At 51.1% G+C, this 18,922-nt stretch overlaps 1 protein-coding gene across 1 annotated transcript in view; it reads left to right on the top strand.

Moving 5' to 3' along the window:
* The window catches only part of PLXNA4 (plexin A4), a 578,455-nt gene that overhangs the window by 464,624 nt on the left and 94,909 nt on the right, over window positions 1-18,922 (top strand). Inside the window, exons 11-14 of the mRNA XM_073328857.1 lie at window positions 3,018-3,208; window positions 11,939-12,090; window positions 12,929-13,046; window positions 18,404-18,540. Coding sequence (XP_073184958.1) covers window positions 3,018-3,208; window positions 11,939-12,090; window positions 12,929-13,046; window positions 18,404-18,540 — 598 coding nt within the window. The remainder of the gene's footprint in view (window positions 1-3,017; window positions 3,209-11,938; window positions 12,091-12,928; window positions 13,047-18,403; window positions 18,541-18,922) is intronic.

Genomic DNA, 18,922 nt, shown 5'->3' with positions numbered 1-18,922 from the left:
CCACAGCTCGTCTCTGGACTTGATTCAGATGCAATGTGGTAATGAACAGGGAGGGAGGGGGCAGCGTGCCAGTGAGGAAAGGTTGAATGAAGTGAAGTGATAATGGAAAAGGACTGAGACCCACTCCTGGCCAGAGAGCCTGGCTCCAGTTAATTGCAGCAGATGGCCAGGGGCTGATCTGACTCTCGCTGGGGAGCTATCACCCATTCAGCCACATCCCAGAGACAAGCATATTAGTCCAGAGTTTCACTGCAGCTGGATTTTCCATTTCTTCCCCAGCCTCTTCTTCCCTCCTGCCCTTTGCCCTCAGTTACCCAGTGGCCCTGGGCTCCCTCTCTTCTCAGATCCTCTCTCGCCTTCCATCGCTTCCCTTAGAGGTTTTCCTTTCCCCCTCCCATCCACTTTCCTGTCCCCCTGCTTCTCCCCTCACTCACTTCTCCTCTGTCCTACTTCTTCCCGCCTCCTCAGCTCTGCATCTTCCCACTTTACTTTCCCTACATCATCCTGAGGCCCTCCCTCTGGCTGGGGGGTTTTGGACGTGGTTCTCTCCAGAACCTGCCATGCTGCTCTGTGGAAGTGGGGATTGGAGAGCGACAGGAGGGCAATACACCCTCTCCCCCACAGGATGCACCCCTGTTCCCTCTTCTTCTCCCTGTACCCACCTCCATGATCTCTGTCCCTCCGCTGGATCCCCTGTGCAGCTGTTTTCCTGCCTGCACATTGTCAGGGATGCGGTGGCTGATAGTTAGTGACAGGTGACAACTTCTTCTAAATTGCTCATCGGCTTGTTCAGACAATGTGCCATGGCCCGCCTCTCCGCTGGCAGCTTGGTGGCTGAGCACATCAGCACTGCTCTCACCAGGATCCAAGCAGACCGAGCAGCCTCTTCCCATGCAACTGCAGGGCTGCCTGGCTTGCTCTGCGGGAGTCAGGTTCAATGCACAAGGGAGGAAATAGCAAAGGATCTGGGTGCTCCACTAATCATTGAGAGTCCCTGGTGAGTGACGACCTCTGTACATCCCTAGGAGAAGGACAGGGGCAGGGCAAGCTTCCCTCAGCCTGCTCCCTTCTCTGTACCTCAGTCCTTCCTTTCTAGGGATGAGAAGGGAGTCCGTTGTCCACTCCGTCCAGGGCCTCTCTGATGACGCTGCTAGGAGGGAAGGCCATCTGTGATGTCCACAGTTGTCTACTATTTCTCGGACTGAGACCTCTAGCCTAGTGGCCCCAGAGCAGCTGTCAGATAGTCACCATTGTTGGTCACCACCGACCTAGACTAGGTTTGAATCCTCAGACTAGAGGCAAAAGGCCCCGAAGCCTATTACTGATCCCCTAAGCCACCCTGTCCCTTCTCTTGACTTGCTCTCTTTTGAAACTCAGTGGCATGGAGTGTAATGGGCATGAATGGCTATTGACTGTGTGGGGGGCATCAAAGGGGTTTTCCATCACTGGCGCACGAATGGCTGAGTTAACAGTGTAATTTTCAGTGGGAAAAACCCAGCCCTTCTCATCAGCTGTTCTAAAAGCACTTCCCCTGCCACAGCTTGCTGTGAGCCTGGGACCGTGCTGCCGTCTGCAGAGAGCAAAAGGGCTTGCCACAGACTGTCCCATATGGAGACTACAAGCTCCGAGTGACAAGGACCTGCGTAAGCCATGCTCAGCATGCGCTAGGTGCTGTACAAATCATACCACCCTGTGAGGATGCTCTCTGCTCAGCGTCACTGGATTATCTGGTTTCCATGAGACGCGACTCAACACATTTAGCATAGCCCATAGGCTCATTGGGTGAAGTCTAACAGACAGACAGACTGACTGTGACTCCGAGAACGAGAGCCAATCCCACCCCAGGGGGCCCACGACAAACTCCATTAGGCCAGTGCACTCAGTAATGCAATGTGGTTGTTAAACACTGGCCTTTCCAGATTTTGGCTGAAGTCACCAATGACCATGGGGTTTGATTGGCCCAGCCAAGTCCCAGATGGGCACAGACAGAGCCAGTGCCTAGATTATGCTGAGATCTGAGGCCTGTCACCAAACCACCCTACTACTCCATTCCATGGGCAGGCTCTGCTGAGAATGGACCGTGGTCTGGGGTTAGTGAGGGATTCTTGGAGATGCCTTTTGGGTTTGACACAAAACCATTTTTAATTCCCCCCCCAGCCCCTGAATTGCCAGTGAACCAAAAAATCAGTTCTCTGTGTAGCTTTAGTTATCAAGGCTAGTTAGTTGCAATATGGAAAATGCTTTCACGTCCTCATAATATCATATTATTATACCAAAAATCAAAGATGAGTTTTAATCCTTGGCATTTGTATTAGAGAGGAACCAAAGTTAGTCCCTCAACTCCCACATTTCCTGAGGTGGAGGAAGGAGGGGGAATGCTCATTTTCAATTCTGGATTCAAACCAAATTCAGAAATTCTGCATCTGTTGTTATTAATTATCATTATTTATTTATTTGTACTATGATAGCACCTAAAGGCCCCAGCGAAGATCCCCATTGCCTGTGCATACACATGGAGACAGCCCCTGCCCCCAAAGGGGCACAATCCAAATAGACAAGACAGATAAAAAGTGGGATAGAAGCTGGATTATTATCTCCATTTTACAGATGGAGAATTAAGACTGAGACAGACTAAGTGACTTGCCAAAGGTCCACAGGGCGTTGGTGGCAGAGGTGGGAACTGAGCCTATGTCTCCTGATTCCCCAGCCAGTGCCTTGACCCCTAGAGCATTCTTCCTCCTGGCTCTGATGCACCTAAATTTTGTGAGATTCCTGCTCTTTGCCCAACCTAGGACTAGCAACTGAGCTTCCATTCTTTGTTCCCCTTGGGAGACTCTCCCCCCACATCTAATATGGTATTGGATTTAGCATACAGAATAACTTCTATTTAGCCTATGTTTCCCTATGTTCATTTCCCATCCGCTGCTCCTAGTTATGCCTCTCATCCCTCCGTCCAGACTCCCCCTCCCTCCGTGGTGTGTACACCCCTTAGGATCTCTCCTTTGCTGTCCCTACAGTGCACCTGTACAAGTGTGGGGCCATGCGGGACAGCTGCGGCCTGTGCCTGAAGGCTGACCCAGACTTCGAGTGCGGCTGGTGCGAGGGACAGAACCAGTGCACGCTGAAGCACCACTGCCCCGTCCAGGAGAACCAGTGGCTGGAACTGTCCGGGACCAAGGGCAAATGCACCAATCCCCGGATCACCGACGTAAGTAGTTCTCCGCATGCTCCTGGGCTCGTTAGTGTCAGGTCACCAGCTTGAAGAGCCCATCTCTCTTGTGTTGGTTGATTTCTCTGCTTTGTCTCTGGCTCAGCGTTGGAACTGCGCCAGGGCTAAGCTCTGTCAGTTCAAGCAGAGTCCCCACTACCTTTCGCGATGGGAGGTCAGTCTCGACATGTCTCAAGGAGGAGCCCCTGGTGCCTTCCCTGTCAGCAGCCCAGCCGGGATGACACAGTCCCCCCTGCCCCGGAACTGGCTGCTGAATCCCTGCTCTGATCCCGGGCATCCTGCCAACTCCACAGTCTCCGGAGCACTTTGTGGGTGTGAAGTGAAGTGAGAGTGCGGGCTGCCACTAATGCTTCTTGACACCAGCTGCACAAAGCAGACAGAGCCACTGCCTAGATTATGCTAAGATCTGAGGCCCAGCTGGTGTAAACCGGCAGGACTCCATTGACTTCAACAGAATGACACCCATTTACACCACCTGATTGTTTATGGGTGGGAAGCCCCGTCAGAGGCACCATGGCCCTGGAGAACACGGGCCTTCCAGCATTCAGGCCTTCACATGAGTGGGATAATTACAGAATTGTGTAGTTTAAGGCCAGATGGATGGAATCTCCATGGCTGGAGATTTTTAAGAGCAGGTTAGACAAACACCTGCCAGGGATGATCTAGATAATACTTTGTCCTGCCATGAATGCAGGGGACTGGATTAGAAGACTTCTCGAGGTCCCTCCCAGCCCTACGATTCTATGCTTCTATGACCACCAGTTCATCCAGCCTGACCTCCTGTATACCACAGGCCACCGCCACCACCCAGCACTCGCACATGAAACCCAACAACCAAAATGAGACCGAAGTGTCACGGCCCACAAGAGACTAGACTGTTCTCTGCCATAGGCAGTGCATAGGAAGGACTGAGGAAAAACCAGTGCTCAAGAAATGTTTAAGTGAGATATACCCAGAGAATCCTGACAAGTGACCCACACCCACATGTTGTAGGGGAAGGGGAAAGATCCCCAAGCTCACTGCCAATCTGCTCTGGGGGAAAATTCCTTCATGACCCCACATGTGGTGACCCTGAGCATGTGAGCAAGAACCAGTCCAGCCAAACAAGAGAGTATGCTTGGTGCCACCTCAGAGCCCTGGCGCACCCCATCCCATCTCCTGCTGCCACCATCCCTGATACTTCAGAGGAATGAGATGGGAAAAAAAACCTCCCAGAGTACACAGGTCTGGCCAGAACAAGAGAACTCGGAGGTGTGTCAGTCACTGGCAAAGGGAGAACAAGGCTGCTGTCAGGAGGAATGCCTCCTCAATGAAACATGGGGTGCTTTTCTGTGAGCTTTCCTACCATCTGCATTGTTCAAGGAGAAAGAGGTGAAGGGAGAAAGAAAGTGAGAGGGGCAGTAGGAGAGATGGGAGGAGAGAGAAGAAAACTAGAGAGGGAAATGCAGGGGGAGACAAAGTGGGGTAGGAGAGAGGAAAACGAGATCTCTGTCTCGTGTGGATTTGGTTATTATCTCCTGGGAGGTGCTCAGATACCATGGTGATGAGAGCCATCATAGTCACCAGGTTGTTAAGACAGATCTCAACACTAATGATGGGGGCCATATAATTCCCTAGGTAGATAGAGAGATTCCTCTCCTCCCTGCTGGTGCTAGGGATGTAAGATCTGGAGTAACTCATCCAGAAGTGCATAGGGAGGTGTTATGACTAGAGAGATGGAGACGTCTGAGTGGGAGAGAGACAGATGAGAAACAGCACCGTTGGGAGTCAGGACCTGATAAAAGAACACGACTGCCCCACTGAGAATCCAGTGCATAGGCGCCGACTCCCTGGGGACTCCGGGGCTCAAGCCCACACAGGAAAAAAATAGGGGGTGCTCAGCACACGCCCGTCACGGCTGTTCCACTGGGCCCCGCCGATCAGCTGTTCGGTGGCTGGTGGAGAGCGACAGACGGGCAGGGAGCCTCAGTGGAGGGGGCAGAACAAGGGGCGGGAGAGGCAGAACAAGGGCGGGGCATTGGCAGAAGGGGCGGAGCAAAGGGCGGGAGAGGCAGAGGGAGAGCGGGGCACCCACCAGAAAAAACAAAAGCGCCTGTGACCCCGTGCTATGCTTGGTGCTCGGTGCCTGCCCAGCTGTTTGCAGCAATGCAAGGGTTAAAAATGAACCCTGGTGTGGTGCTGCTGCCCCTTCCACCCCAGACGTGGCTGGGTTGCGGTGGGAGGTGAACTGATCCTTGAATATACAGTCCCATATCATCTGCTAGGTGGCACAGAACACAAGCAGGGGGTATTCCCAGAGGTCTACCAAACTGTCCACTGGGGAAGGGCTTGGCTCTCCTTCCTAGGTAACTGACCCCCTAAATCTGCAGCTATTGGGAGATCCGTGGAGACCCGTCCATCAAGGAGAAGACCCTCCCCCTCCCCCAGACTAGTCACTGTCTCCAGCTCCAAAGAACACTTACATGAGCATTCTTCTTGGGCTTCGGGGATGGTATGCGGGCAGCAGTTTCTGCAGGGTCGAGGGAGGACGAAGGACAGCCCCCGGAGGACAAAGGTTCTACGCCTGGGTCAAAGCAGGACGAAGTAGGCAATCTGGCCTGTTGGGATGAAAAAGGACTGGGGTGAGCCAGTCCGCACCATGGCTAATGCGTTATTTTGCAAATAATAAAAGGTAGGGTTTGCCAGCGGGTGTCTTTTCTCAGGGTCCAGGGATCTCAGCTGGTGATAGGCAAATCTCCAAAGGTTCTGCCCGTTCTGTTCAGAATCCAAAGGTACAGACTCCATAGCCAAAGTCTGTCTGAATGTGTGGTCTAGGGCTGGAAGTCTCCTGAGAACAAAGCCTGGTGGGAATCCTGATCCTTTATAGTTCCACTGGGGTCCTAACTTCCATGAGCGGAGCCTCTCTCTGTGTTCAGCACATCCTCGTCCATCCCAAACAAACAGCCCAGCCTTCTCCAAAGCACCCCTGTGATTCTGGGTGTTTGCATTTCCAGGTACCTGATTTTTCAGAGGTCCTGGCACCCACAGCTCTTATTGTCTTCAGCCAGCTCAGAGCACCAGGCCAATGCATCTCAAGCTGGACACCCAGAATTAGTGGCTACTTCTGAAAACTTTCACGCAGAGCACTTGAAACTTAAAGGGTGGGGGGAGAGTTGAAAACTAGTTCCAAAGTTATTTTTTCCAGATCCCGCCAAGGGTCCAGAACTTTCTCATAGATCCAGAGACTTTAAGGCTGGACGGGACTATTACGATCCTCTACTCTGATTTACTGCATAATACAGACCAGAGAACTCCACCCCACAGTCCTGCCATCAAGCCCATATCTTGCGGTTGACAGGTCCGAGAATCAACCCCCTTTTTTTGCGCCAGGCTTCCCCCCTAGGCCTATTGTGCTTGTGCAACAGGCGGTAAAGCATCCATGCTCCATCCTTCAGATGCAGCAGGGAGGCGTATTGCTGTTTCTGATGGCATTTCCTCCAGGCCACGACAGCCCCACAGTTCCTTCAGATCATCGCTCTATTCGCTCATGAAATATTCTGATTGTCTGGCATGCTCATAAGTAGCTCTTGGAAAGTCTTTTTCTTAGCCATTAGCATGGAAGTAATCTCAAGTGGCTGGATATATATTGCAGCTAATGGTATGTCTGGAGCAGTTGATGAGAGCATTCTCGTTCTGGCAGGGAGCCAAGAAAATATCCACGAGGAGTAGAGCGGATGAAAATTAAAAATACACACACACAACAACACAAAAGCTCCCTGGTTATTTACTGGCTCCTGCATTTATATTGCCAGTCAATGAAATTAAAGGACTATAAAATTGCTCTTTAAGAATGACAAGTGGGAGCTGTAGCATTAGGCTGTCGTTAGCAGCAGGTGTAAATTGTGACACGGGGGGTCTCCTGGCTGGATATATTTATGGCGATGCCCAGGGGTTTTGGCAGTTTTCATTCACCTTTCCTGTGCTCCCCAGACTGAAACTGACAGTCCTTGTTCCATTTGTTTGACTCGAGGATGGAAACGTGTGGCCAGTTCTTCTCTCTTTTCTCTGAATCTAGACTCAAGCAATAACACGCTCTCCTGTGTCTGTGTGTGTGTGTGTGGTCTGCAGGCTAGAACACTGCCCCACAGGGAGCTGAGTGAATACCTGGGCAGCATGTTTTAGGGCCTGATCCAAAGCCCATTGAAATTATTGGGAATCTTTCTATCAATTTCAATGGGTTTTGGATCAAGTCTTTTGTTGGGGTAGCCTCTGAGACCTTATCCACTCAGGAGTTTGTTGGGGTGGCTTCTCAGATCTTCTCCACTCAGTTTTCTCCGAGACCTTATCCACTCAGTTCTCAAGAGCTCAGCTCAACTCTGAACTCGTCACTGAGGTTTCTTTATTGCCATACAATCAAACTACACTTGAGTTGATCAGGCTCAAGCATAGGGCCTGGATACAGGGCATACTACACATCCAAAGTTACACAGCAGCCCCCTTCCTTTATATAACTTTACACCTCACATTACATTCACTATACATTGCTCCCCGTGTTTTGGGATTGGCTAGGTTACTTTGCAGGAACTAATCCGTACAGAGAGTGCTCTGTCCATGCGCTGTCCATGTTCGACTTTACTCTTTACTTCATCTTTACACCCCTGACTTCTCTTGCCCCTTGTTAGCTTGCTCTTAGTAATTCGTTCCCGGGGTGTCTCCCCTCTTCTCTTAGCTTGCTCAGGCATTCTGTCTTTTAGTTTCCATATAGCACAAATGTTCCATTTTCAGCTTGCTGATCTGGTAGCCTCCTTAATCCGGTCTTCTAAGAAATGAGGCCTCCCCCCTGTTTAATTACTCATGGCGAGCCAGGCCTACATCTTTAAGTGGTCAAAGTTGCACAAGTGTGAATGGGGTTTTCTAAAGCTCTGTGTTGGCCTCACCTGGCTTTCACTGCAGTCAGCTGGTAAAACTCCCTCTGACATCATTGGGAGTGGAGTTAGACCAACGCGGAGTGCTTTTGAAAACCCTACTGTTTGATCCCAGAGGGGCGCAACGGTGGCAAAGTTTGCACCCAGACCCAACCTCCCCAAGCTTCTGGGGTGCTGGGATCTGAGCTTTTGTTTCCGGCCCATCTCTAGTTTTCATGAGCACAGGAGTGATGTGAGGGATGAGCCCTGGAAGTGCAACTGTGACCCCTGATCTGAGCCAGGCCAGTCAGACTCAGCACCGAGTGCCTTGACGTCGGGAAGGAGTGCTCCTCCTATTGGATGGAGTTCCAGCACCGATCGCTATTCCCAGTGCCTAGAAAAAGGCATAAGAAATGGCCTCCCAAAAGGGGATGATCCCCGGCACTGAAGACAGCCAGGCATGGGGATCAGAGCGGAGTGTGATCTAAGCCAAAGCATTCCTCTGCCTCGATACCGCAGAAGTTCACACCGTTAAGTTCAGTCCCAGAAGAGCGTTCCCTATTTGCAGCAGCGCACAGCACCAATGCTGTCTCAGTGCCTACCACACCAGAGGCATTTGCCGCTGTCAGGGACCTTCTCTCGCTGTCAGTACCAGTAGCACCAGCTTTACAGGACTCAGCGTTAGCAGTACCGGCGCAGAGGAGTGAACCTTCTGGGTCCTTTCAACATTCAGTACCACACCCTTTGGTACTGTCAAAAGGGAAACCAGCTATGCTTGCCGTGGAGCGGATCTCTCCACCATGGCATCGATCTCTGGCACCGGTGGGAACAGCACTCCCGTGGTCGCTGGACAGAGACTCATCCTCTTCCAAGTGGGAGATCAGGTCCTACTCCTCCCATCTGAGGAGTTGCTCTCACTACTCCTCCAGGCATTTCCACCCTTCCATGGACCCAAGCATAGGAGTAACACTCAGTGGTTGGTCAGGAGGTCACTGGGGACCTACCCTGGTCCAGTGGCCGTTTTGGAACTTGTGGGGGTTTCCCACAGTTTCCAGGGCATTTTCCAGGTGCTCATATTAGGTGAGCTGTAGCTCACGAAAGCTTATGCTCAAATAAATTGGTTAGTCTCTAAGGTGCCACAAGTCCTCCTTTTCTTTTTGCAAATACAGACTAACACGGCTGCTACTCGGACACTTGGAAAGAAGGGTGTCACTGTCCCATCAGGCAGCACCCGGTCTGGACTCCAGTACCAACCCTGGTACTGAACGATTCAGGATATTTGTAAAGCAGCAACCTGGTCACCAGTGCCCATGTTCTCCTCCCATTACGCCAACCCTCAGCATTCCAGAGATGATGCCAGATTTGGTCGAGCTGTACCGTTGAGCTCTCCTGCAGTCTGTGCGCTCATTAACTCCGATCCTTCCGCCTATTCAACTGCTTGGGTCTCACCTAGAGTATTATGCACATGTGCAATCATGCGAAGAGGAAAAAATGGTTACTGACCTTCCGTAACTGTTGTTCTTCAAGAAGTGCTGCACATGTCCACTCCACAACCCACCCTCCTGCCCCCTCTACATCGGAGCTTTCTGGAAAGAAGGACCTGAAGGAGCTGTGGGGGCAGTTGGACACTTTACACTGGTGCTAGCGGTCTACGGCAGCAGAGGGCCTTCAAGCCACCTCAATGGGTGCTGCTGAGGGAAAAAAATTCCAGCAACTGTGCTTGGGGCATGTAGGCACCTCGAGTGGAATGGACACGTGCAACACATCGCGAAGAACAACAGTTCCGGAAGGTTTCCTTTTTGGGAAGCATTCCAAGATTTTGACTTTTGTCGCAATACAGGACAAAAACAAATTTCAGAATGTTGGAGTTTCCTGCTGGACAGAAAATTCTGTTTTCTGCTGGCTCTACTCTTTAAATATACTCCTCACTTTCTGAAAAATTCCCATCTCTCTCTCTCTCTCTAATTGCTTTTCCGTAGCTCCTAGCACCACACATCTCCACCCAAAGGTGAAATCTTTGGCAAGGCTGAGGAAATCTCCTCAGCCGTTTCCAAGAACATTGTGTTCAAGGCACTGTCCCACAGGAATTAAGCACCTCACTAGGTGTCAGAGGTGGGAGTGAGGCACAGAGCCGGGATTTGAATCGCAGATTCCAACTTCAGGGGCATTGGAATGTGGGCTTTTTTGCTTGGTCTGGTGTAGAAATTGCGGTCAGCTGTGGAGCAGGGTTTTTTTGGATTTAGGGGATTAGCTCAAAGTGGCTCCAGTGTAAAGCTCTCAAAGAAACACCAATGGACAAAACCAATGATCATTCTCACTTTGGTGATGTGGAGCTGTCACATTGGGTGGGGATGATACGGAGGGGCCCTTCATCACCACTGGAAAAACTCTTAGTTTCATTGCAAAGAGCAGGCTGCAGCAGGTTTACCCCTTACACCAGCGCTCACTGTGCCGTCTCCGGGCTTCTGCAAAATCGAGCTTTCTGAAGCTTAAAGTGATCAAGAACAGCTGCCCCCTGCTGGATAGAGTTCAGTCAGATCTGCTTCGGGCTTTGCCAGTCTCACCCACTTAAGCTCTAAACCCTAAGGGCTGCACGGAGTAGAGATGTGTGCTTTTGCAGCAGAAGAGTGTCCGTTCTATTCCCTATGCTGCCTGTATGTGTTTAGCTAGCAGCTGTAGCATCTGGGCCATGAGTTGTTACTGATTGGCACCCTTTGGGGCTATAACTCAGCTACACACCTACCGTTGCCAGCTATCTATGTGTACGTGGCCTAGGGAATATAACTCACCATCTCCCCTCTTATATACAGTCCCTGTTCTTTGCATGCTGGTAGAAACTGGTTTGGTGGGACAGATACCGGAGAGTCAGCGGAGCAGTCCTATAGCTGTAGGAGATGGGTTGCAAACCCCAATACCATACCCCTTTGCTGACCTTGATCCTCTCCTATGGGGTCTGTCATTCTGGTGCCCTGCCAGCATCTAGGATATCATGGGGACCATCACTCTGATGCTCCTGCCAGCATCTAGGCTATCTTTGCCTGGAAAACTGCAATGCAAGAATCTAGCTGCCAGCCTGGCTTCCCAGCTGGCAGTGCTAACAGCAAACAGGTGAGAACATCTAACAGGGAATTCCCACTCCCCATGATTACACTGTGGGGTGATCCATGCCAGTGCTGTCAGATGGCACCCAGGGCATCATCTAAATGGGCAGCAAAGGCCTTTGGAACCATCATGAGAAGCACCTTTCCTTCATCATCTCATATGGCAAACCATTTAGGCCCCATAACTAGCAGACAGGGCAGAATTCAGGTCGTTTGTGGTTGGTTCCTGGCCCCTTTGGCTTCACTGGAACCTGGGTTTGGCCTTTAATGTCCAAAATAAACCCTAAGGTTAGATTGCCTCCAGCCCTGGAGGGCAAGGGAGGGAAGGCATGGAGGCTTCCCGTGCTGAAAGTTCCACTGAAGAAGTTTTACGGCTGATGGACATTTACAAAATCTGGAGCTTAACCTCAGTGCAAAAGTCCCATCCCCCCACAAGTAGATAGGCTTGTTCCCAGGTATCCCTTCATAGGCCACATGCAGAGCTGGCATGGTGCAGTGTTACTCACATAGGAGAGGCAACAGGATGTATCACATGGGGTGGAATTTTGGAAACCATGTGTTTGGGAACCAGAAGCTAGATGCAACAACGTGGATGTATTTGTGAGGGAGCCATTCAGGGTGACATGAGCCGACGATAGTCTACGAGAGGCTGATATACCTCCTGCCTTGGTGGCCTTTGATATGCTGGTGTGTTTATCTGTTTCCTCTTGCCTTTTTTTCTTCAGATCATCCCGGTGACGGGCCCTCGGGAAGGAGGAACCAAAGTGACAATCCGGGGGGAGAATCTGGGACTGGAGTTCCGGGACATTGCATCTCATGTCAAAGTGGCTGGAGTGGAGTGCAAACCGCTGGTGGAAGGATACATCCCGGCAGAGCAGTAAGTCGCACATGTACTGGATTGTGAAACAATGTAATCAGTAATAGCCTCTTCTGCCCCCCTTAGCTCCGCGGGAGGAGTCAGAGCCCCCAGGAAGCCAGGCAAAAGCCAGTAATTGAATATGTTCTTTGTGCAGCTAAACCCCGCACAAACAGACCGGGAAGAGGAGGTTGGGTAATGCGTAGCTCGTCTCCTACTCCAGCTATCACAAAGTCATTCCCAAAGCACTGCGTTAGACTATGGTGTGGCAGTGAGTCTGTTAGGGTCTTCACTGTTCAGGAACCTACCAGGAGCTCCCATGCCTCCCCCCCCCCCCGGTTTTGTTGAGTAAGGGCACGTGGATTGTCCCCTACTCCTGGGATCTGTGCCCCACCTGGGTTGACAGACATCAGCGATGGGTAGAAGAGAGCTGGGCTTAAGGTCCCATCTTCAGGACAGAAGCGCTGAGAACTGAGTTTGCACTGCAGTGGCCACCAAGAGCTGGTGTGGGATTGGAACCCACAGCCCATCCCAAAGGTGAGTGCTAGCAAATGGATTGGTAAGAGGAGAGGGGAGAGTCTAGCTGGCCAGATCCTCAGCAGGTGTAAATTATCCTAGTTTTATGGCTTTCGGTGGAGCTTTGCTGACTTACACCTGCTGAGGATCTGGCCAAAGGGTCCAGAGACACACCTGATTAGCGAACAGCTTTCCCCAGGGGTTCCTTTGGGTCCAGCGCTGGCAAGCAGCAGGGAGCGAACAGGGTCTGTCCCCAGGGCTGCGGGCTTGGCAGAGACAGGTCTGTTGTGCCAGCGTGAACTGACCCGAACCCCTTGCCCTCTCCTTTATGCTTTCCATGCAGGATAGTGTGTGAGATGGGAGAGGCCAAACCCAGCCAGCATGCCGGATTCGTGGAGATCTGCGTGGCCGAGTGTAAGCCTGAGTTCATGGCCAGGTCCTCCCAGCTCTACTACTTTATGGTAAGCCCCATAACAGAGCATTCCCTGGGATCAGAAGGAACTAAGGTCCCATCCAACTGCCATTTAGATCAGTTAAAGTCTTTCCATTGATCTTGAATGGAAATGGAGTCGGTCTGTCATTTTCTCTCACCTTCTTCTGTGCTCCTTCTTCCCCCTTCCCCTCCACCTCCGCAGCAGGGCCTATATGCAGCCTGCATGACCATTCCTTCCAGCTAGAAATCTACATGCTGGTGGCTTGTTTCCTATAGGGCACAACAGCTGTAGCAAATGGTGCCTGGTGCTTTCCGGATGCGTGAGGGGAAGCAGTGCTGTGATCTGGAGCATAGTTTAGGCTGATGAACCAGAAATCCTAATGGTGGGATACATTGGACTATAGAACAGTCTCCCAAAGAAAACTGAGGAAACCCCATCCCTGAAGCCATGGAGACTACACTGGGGAACCAATAAGGAATGGGCTAGGATTGTTGCCTGCAGGGAACTCAGTGTGTGATCCAGGCAACTGCCATCCTCAGAAGCTTTGCTATCCCAACCCAAATATTCTTCATCTCATCATGGCTGCCCTCTTGTTCCTGTTCCAGGCACCATAGCAAGCACTTGGAGATGATGGGGAGAGAATAGATAGATGGGCCTGGCTTAAAACACAAGAACCTTGGTATTCAGACTATTTTGATGCAGTGAGGCCTTCCTCCCACCTACCACGAAATCCTGAGGAGAACTAGTGATTAGCCCTGAGCCTGAGGGGTGTTGGGAGAGGGGAAGAGCTGGCCCAGCTCTCCTGGGCCTGAGGGGCAGCATGTAGGGCAGAGGTGAGCAAACTACGTCCTGCAGGCCATATCCGGCCCATGGGACCATCCTGCTCGGCCCGTGAGCTCCCCGCCAGGGAGGCTAGCCCCCAGCCCCTTCCCCGCAGCCACACTGCCGCATGGGCAGTACTCTGGGCTGCGGGGCTGCGCACTCCTGCAGGGCAGCTCGGTAGCGTGTCTGGTTCCGGCCGAGTGGCGCGACTACCAGACATGCTGCTCTGAGCAGCATGGTAAGGAGGCCGGGAAGTCCCAGAGGGCAGTGAGGGGGCAGGGAGCAGGGGGCGGTTGGATAGGTGTGGGAGTCCCAGGGGGCCTGTCAGGGGGTGGTTGGATGGGGCGGAGGTTCTGGGGGGCAGTGAGCGGACAGGGAATAGTGGGGGGTGGAAAGAAGTGGGAGTCCCGGGGGACCTCTCAGGGGGCGGGGGTGTGGATAGGGGTTGGAGCAGTCAGGGACAGGGAGCAGCGGAGGTTGGATGGGGTGGGGGTGTCCTGGGTGGGGGCAGTCAGGGAACAAGTAGCGGGGGGGTTGGATGGGTCGGGAGTTCTGAGGGGGGCAGTCAGGGGGTGGGAAGTGGGAGGTGGCGGATGGGGGGGCAGGATGTTTGGGGAGGCACAGCCTTCCCTACCCAGCCCTCCATACAGTTTTGCAACCCCAATGTGGCCCTCAGGCCAAAAAGTTTGCCCACCCCTGGTGTAGGGAGATGGTCTAGCTCTGCTGGGCCTGAGAGGTGATGGGGGAAGAGCTGGTCTGACTCTCCTGAGCCAAGGGGAGACGCACACCTGGCTCTGTTGAACCTCAGGGGCGATGCAGGAAGAACTGGTCTGACTCTCTTTGGCCAAGAGAGAAGTGGTCAGAGTCTAGGGCTGGGAGCCAGGAGCTCCTGAGTTCTAATAATCTCAGCTCTGAGAGTGCCTCTATCCATTGTCCTGGGCCCATATGTTCAAGCATGACAGGGGTCTTTTGCCATCCCTAATTTCTGCAATGAAGAGCCTCAGAAGAAGGGGATGTGCAGGATTCCTGCTGTCACCACAACAAAATTCTTTGGGTTTTATCTGGAGTGAACTTTGTATTCGAGTGTCCACCTGGACAGGGCAAGGCTATGCTGCTGTTTTAAGGTGGGTAGCAGCAAGCAAGTGGATTTGTTGTACTTCCTGCCCAGGGCGTCAGCCTGCGATAAGGTGTGCGAGGCAAACAAGGAGGCTCTGGGCCTGACTCTGCTCTTGGTTACATCAGTGTAAATTAGGAGTAATGCCACTGAAGTCAGTGGAGTGACACTGGTATAAAACTGACATGAGAAGGAAATCAATCCCGCTGTGCCTTTGTCTGTCTGTGTGCAGTCAACTCCCCCTCACTCTGTCTGCCCTTGCTTCCATCATGCACTGCTTGGGTAAGAAACCTGCTAAGGCCCCTGGCTAGGGTGTGCTGGGCTTACTCGGCCCTTTCTGTGTCTGTGCATATGCACACATGAAGCCAGCCAATCTCGATGTGTTTTCAGTGAGAGGCTGTCTTCATTCCCAAAGAGGGCTGGCTTCACCTCAGAGGGGCTGGTCCAGGCTTGAATGCACCTGTGCATCATTTTTCACTGGAACGGGCATTGGTAGGGAAATGTAAACAGCCACCGTTTTCACATTCTGCTAGGGATGTTTTGCTAACCTCTAGCTCTCCCAGTGCTATTCAAAAGCTACCTACGGTGATGGGGACAGAGAAGTGCCTAGACAGAGAGTTCCCGTCAGGCAGGCAGAAGGGCTCTTTCCAAGACATTACCCTTTAGCTTGTTACCTTTCCTACTCCTGCAGTTACTGTTCCGTTTTGATCATCTGTGTCCATTTGCAACAGCTTCTTCCGTTGGCTGTTGCCTTCTTGGCTGCCTGTTCCTCCATCCGTGCCTGAGTCTAATGTCAGCAGGGCTTTCTTTGCTGAATACCTCCATACCATTGTGTTAGATAGGGAAAACCGCTGCTCTCTAGCCCACCCATCTGATTCCTTCTTCCGTGTTCATCGCTCCCTCATCAGCAAATCGTAGTCCTGGCTCTGCTTAGCCCCAGTCCCAGGGAGATGGGTATATTACATACACATCATGACATGCCTTGCAAGGCTTCAGAGGGATTTGACATACTTGCAGCTGCAAGGGCAGAGCGATGCTGAGTGATCCAGGGGGGGAAGCTGCCACGGGAGCAGGAGGGGTTGGGAGAAAGATGGCCCCAGGTCAGGCATGGAGGTAGCTGGAAGAGAAGGGAGGCTCTGGGGTAGGACACACTGGCTGGCAGCATCAGTAGGTGCAGATTGCGCCAATGGCAGGGTGGGGAAGCAGGGGATCAAAAGAAGGTAATAAAGGGAAGAGAGGACGAAAGCACCAATGGAATGATACACACTGTTTGTGGAAAACAGATTGGACACCTCCTTTCTATCACCATCTCCATCCACATCAGCCTGTTACAGCTCCACTAATCCTCCTTGCGTTTTCTGTTGCGTTTTGCCAATAAGGAAAAGGTAAAGAGTCTGGAGTCTGATTTTTCGTGCAAATACCCTGAGTCATAAATCTTCTGATAATACCTCCAAAAACTCAGTGACCCACTGTAGCAGGGCATCTTGGTTGGGATTCCGTTTTGCTGAGGACCATTGAACGCAGGCTAGTGAAGTCATTTGGATAGGTGTCATATAAAACTCAGCAGAGGAGGAGAAAGATGCCTCAGGAGATTGGGACAGGGATATGGAGCCTGTCACCTTTAGGACACTGAGGCAAATTTCACTGGGATTGTTAGTGATTAAAAGTAGCCAACATCCAATGGCTGTTCAGTGGCTTTTGTGGAATGAGTTGGTGATTCTCAGTCCAAATCCTACTAGACAGGAAATTGCATCAAAGCTAGCACCCTCATAGTGAGCACTAATTTGCACCCTGGCCGGCAGTCTTGGGTGAGAGGCTAAGGAATCAATCAGTGGGACATGGTGATTGCACCTCCATCTCACCAAAGGATGATCCCATGAGAGCAGGAAAGCAGGGAGCTTACCCTGCTGTGTAGATAGACTTCAGACTCCCGGGCTGCTGTCAGTTCGGCCCCTTTTCTAAGTGCTAACTTAATTTGGAGTGAAAGCGGAGCAGAAAAGTTTCCGTTGTGTTTCAGTGTGGTTTCAAAATGATTAGCCAGTGATGGGGGTGGGGGGAGAGCTGAAAGCGGGAACCAGTACGTGTGTTGGGTGGTTTTATACAATTTTATCAATGGTCTCCGAAGCTCAGGAATATGGTAATGTATTGTACCTGCTTATTCAGAGGAACTGGGGAGAGCTTCAAGCTTTTGTGCTATCATTCTTAAAAAGAAAAAAAAATCTTCATTGAAATGCAGATAGTAGCTTTTCACTTGGGAGTGAGTGAAAAGTTTTTCTATTAAAATGCTAATGAAAGAATAAACTGTAACTTCAAATTTCTCCCTGAAAATGGATGCTTCTTCTCTGTGTTTTGGTATCAGTGTAATCTGTGCCTTTGGAGTATGATTATTGTATCTTGATTGGAGGGGTGGGGAGGGGGTTCATTTTCTCTTGGATGTTAAGGAATCTTCTCAGATACATTTGTCCAGCATCTGGGTGTATTTTGAAGAGCAGCTCAAAAACAAAAAAGAAAAAGAAAGTGAGCATGAACTAAATGAAATGATGATTTGGAAGTACCACCTTCCTTTATTAGTTGTGTTAGGGTAGCACATACAGATCAATGCTTTGTTATGCCAGGCATTGTAGATATACCCAGTCCCAGATAGTTCCTGCCCCGGAGATCTTACAATCTAAATAGATAAGACAGGTAGTATTATTACCCTCATTTAACGCATGAGTAACTGAGGCACAGAAAGATCCAGTGACTTACTCAGGGATCACACAGCAAGTCTATGACAGAGCCAAGTGTTGAACCCAGATCTTCAGAGCCCCTGTGCCCAAGGCCACCCCCCCCCCTTTCCTTTTTCCCTTATGGGAAAGTCCTATGTAATTGACTAGAGAGTAGAATTCCATAGCAGGGTTGTTATCCTCTGTCACAGTCTATACATTGGCTTTGAAAACCTATAGAAAGGAGCTGATTTGCTATTAACATAAACAGGGTTGTAGAGTAATTTCTCTATTGTTTTTGTCTCTGTTAAACTCTGTCGGAATTCTTCAAGCGGTCGGTATAACACATGTGCAGTGCCACTTCAGATCCATCCAGTCAGTGCAGGATCTGAATGGCTTGGCTTCCTGAGGCATGGCTGTATCATAGCAAAGTTACTTCTGAGCTTTCTCTGAAGGGCAAGGGAGATCTGGGGTCCTTTGCTGTGGTCACTCCATGCCTGCAACTCCCTTTTGAAATCATTGAACCTTTATGAGTAGCTGGAACATTTGACCCAGTTTCAGGGAGAAAAAGATAAGAGACAAGACAAGATAAACCAATAGGATCATGATCGCCAAGGCTCATAGCCTCTGTTGCTTACCAGCCCAATAGAATAAGGCAAATACTAAAGACACCCCATTCCTACTGGTACCGACTGGCAAACATACCCCCAATACATTCTCAATGTGACCCTTTCTCTCCACAGACTCTGACTCTCTCTGACCTGAAGCCAAAGAGGGGTCCAGTGTCGGGGGGCACACAGGTGACCATTACAGGCACCAACCTGAATGCTGGCAGCAACGTTGTGGTGACATTTGGGCGGCAGCCCTGTCTCTTTTACAGGTGCGCACGTAATCCTTCCCTGCAGTACGTGCCAGGGGCAGGGAGCCGTGACCGGAGAGATGTGGCTGGCGCAGTTTTCTGATGGGAATGTTCTGGCACCAGGCTATGAAATAGCCCCCTCTGTCTGTCCACCGTCCTTGGTGCTGGGCTGAGCATGTAGAATGTGGTTACAGTGCTCCGGCACCTTCCCGAAATGAAAGGGAGCTCATTGGGTCTCATCCCGGTCCCTATAGGATATTAGTTCTCGTCACCTAATCACCATACAAGCTGAGATGATTGGGGTGGGGTCATAGCTCATGAATAGGTGACAACTGGACTAGCAGCGGGTATTGCAGAGGGTTGAGGTACACGGCTGAGACATTTGGAGTCTTCTGACTGGAAT

The sequence above is a fragment of the Lepidochelys kempii genome, chromosome 1, assembly GCF_965140265.1.
Source record: "Lepidochelys kempii isolate rLepKem1 chromosome 1, rLepKem1.hap2, whole genome shotgun sequence".
Lineage (NCBI taxonomy): Eukaryota > Metazoa > Chordata > Testudines > Cheloniidae > Lepidochelys > Lepidochelys kempii.
This window is presented reverse-complemented; position numbering and strand designations above follow the sequence as displayed.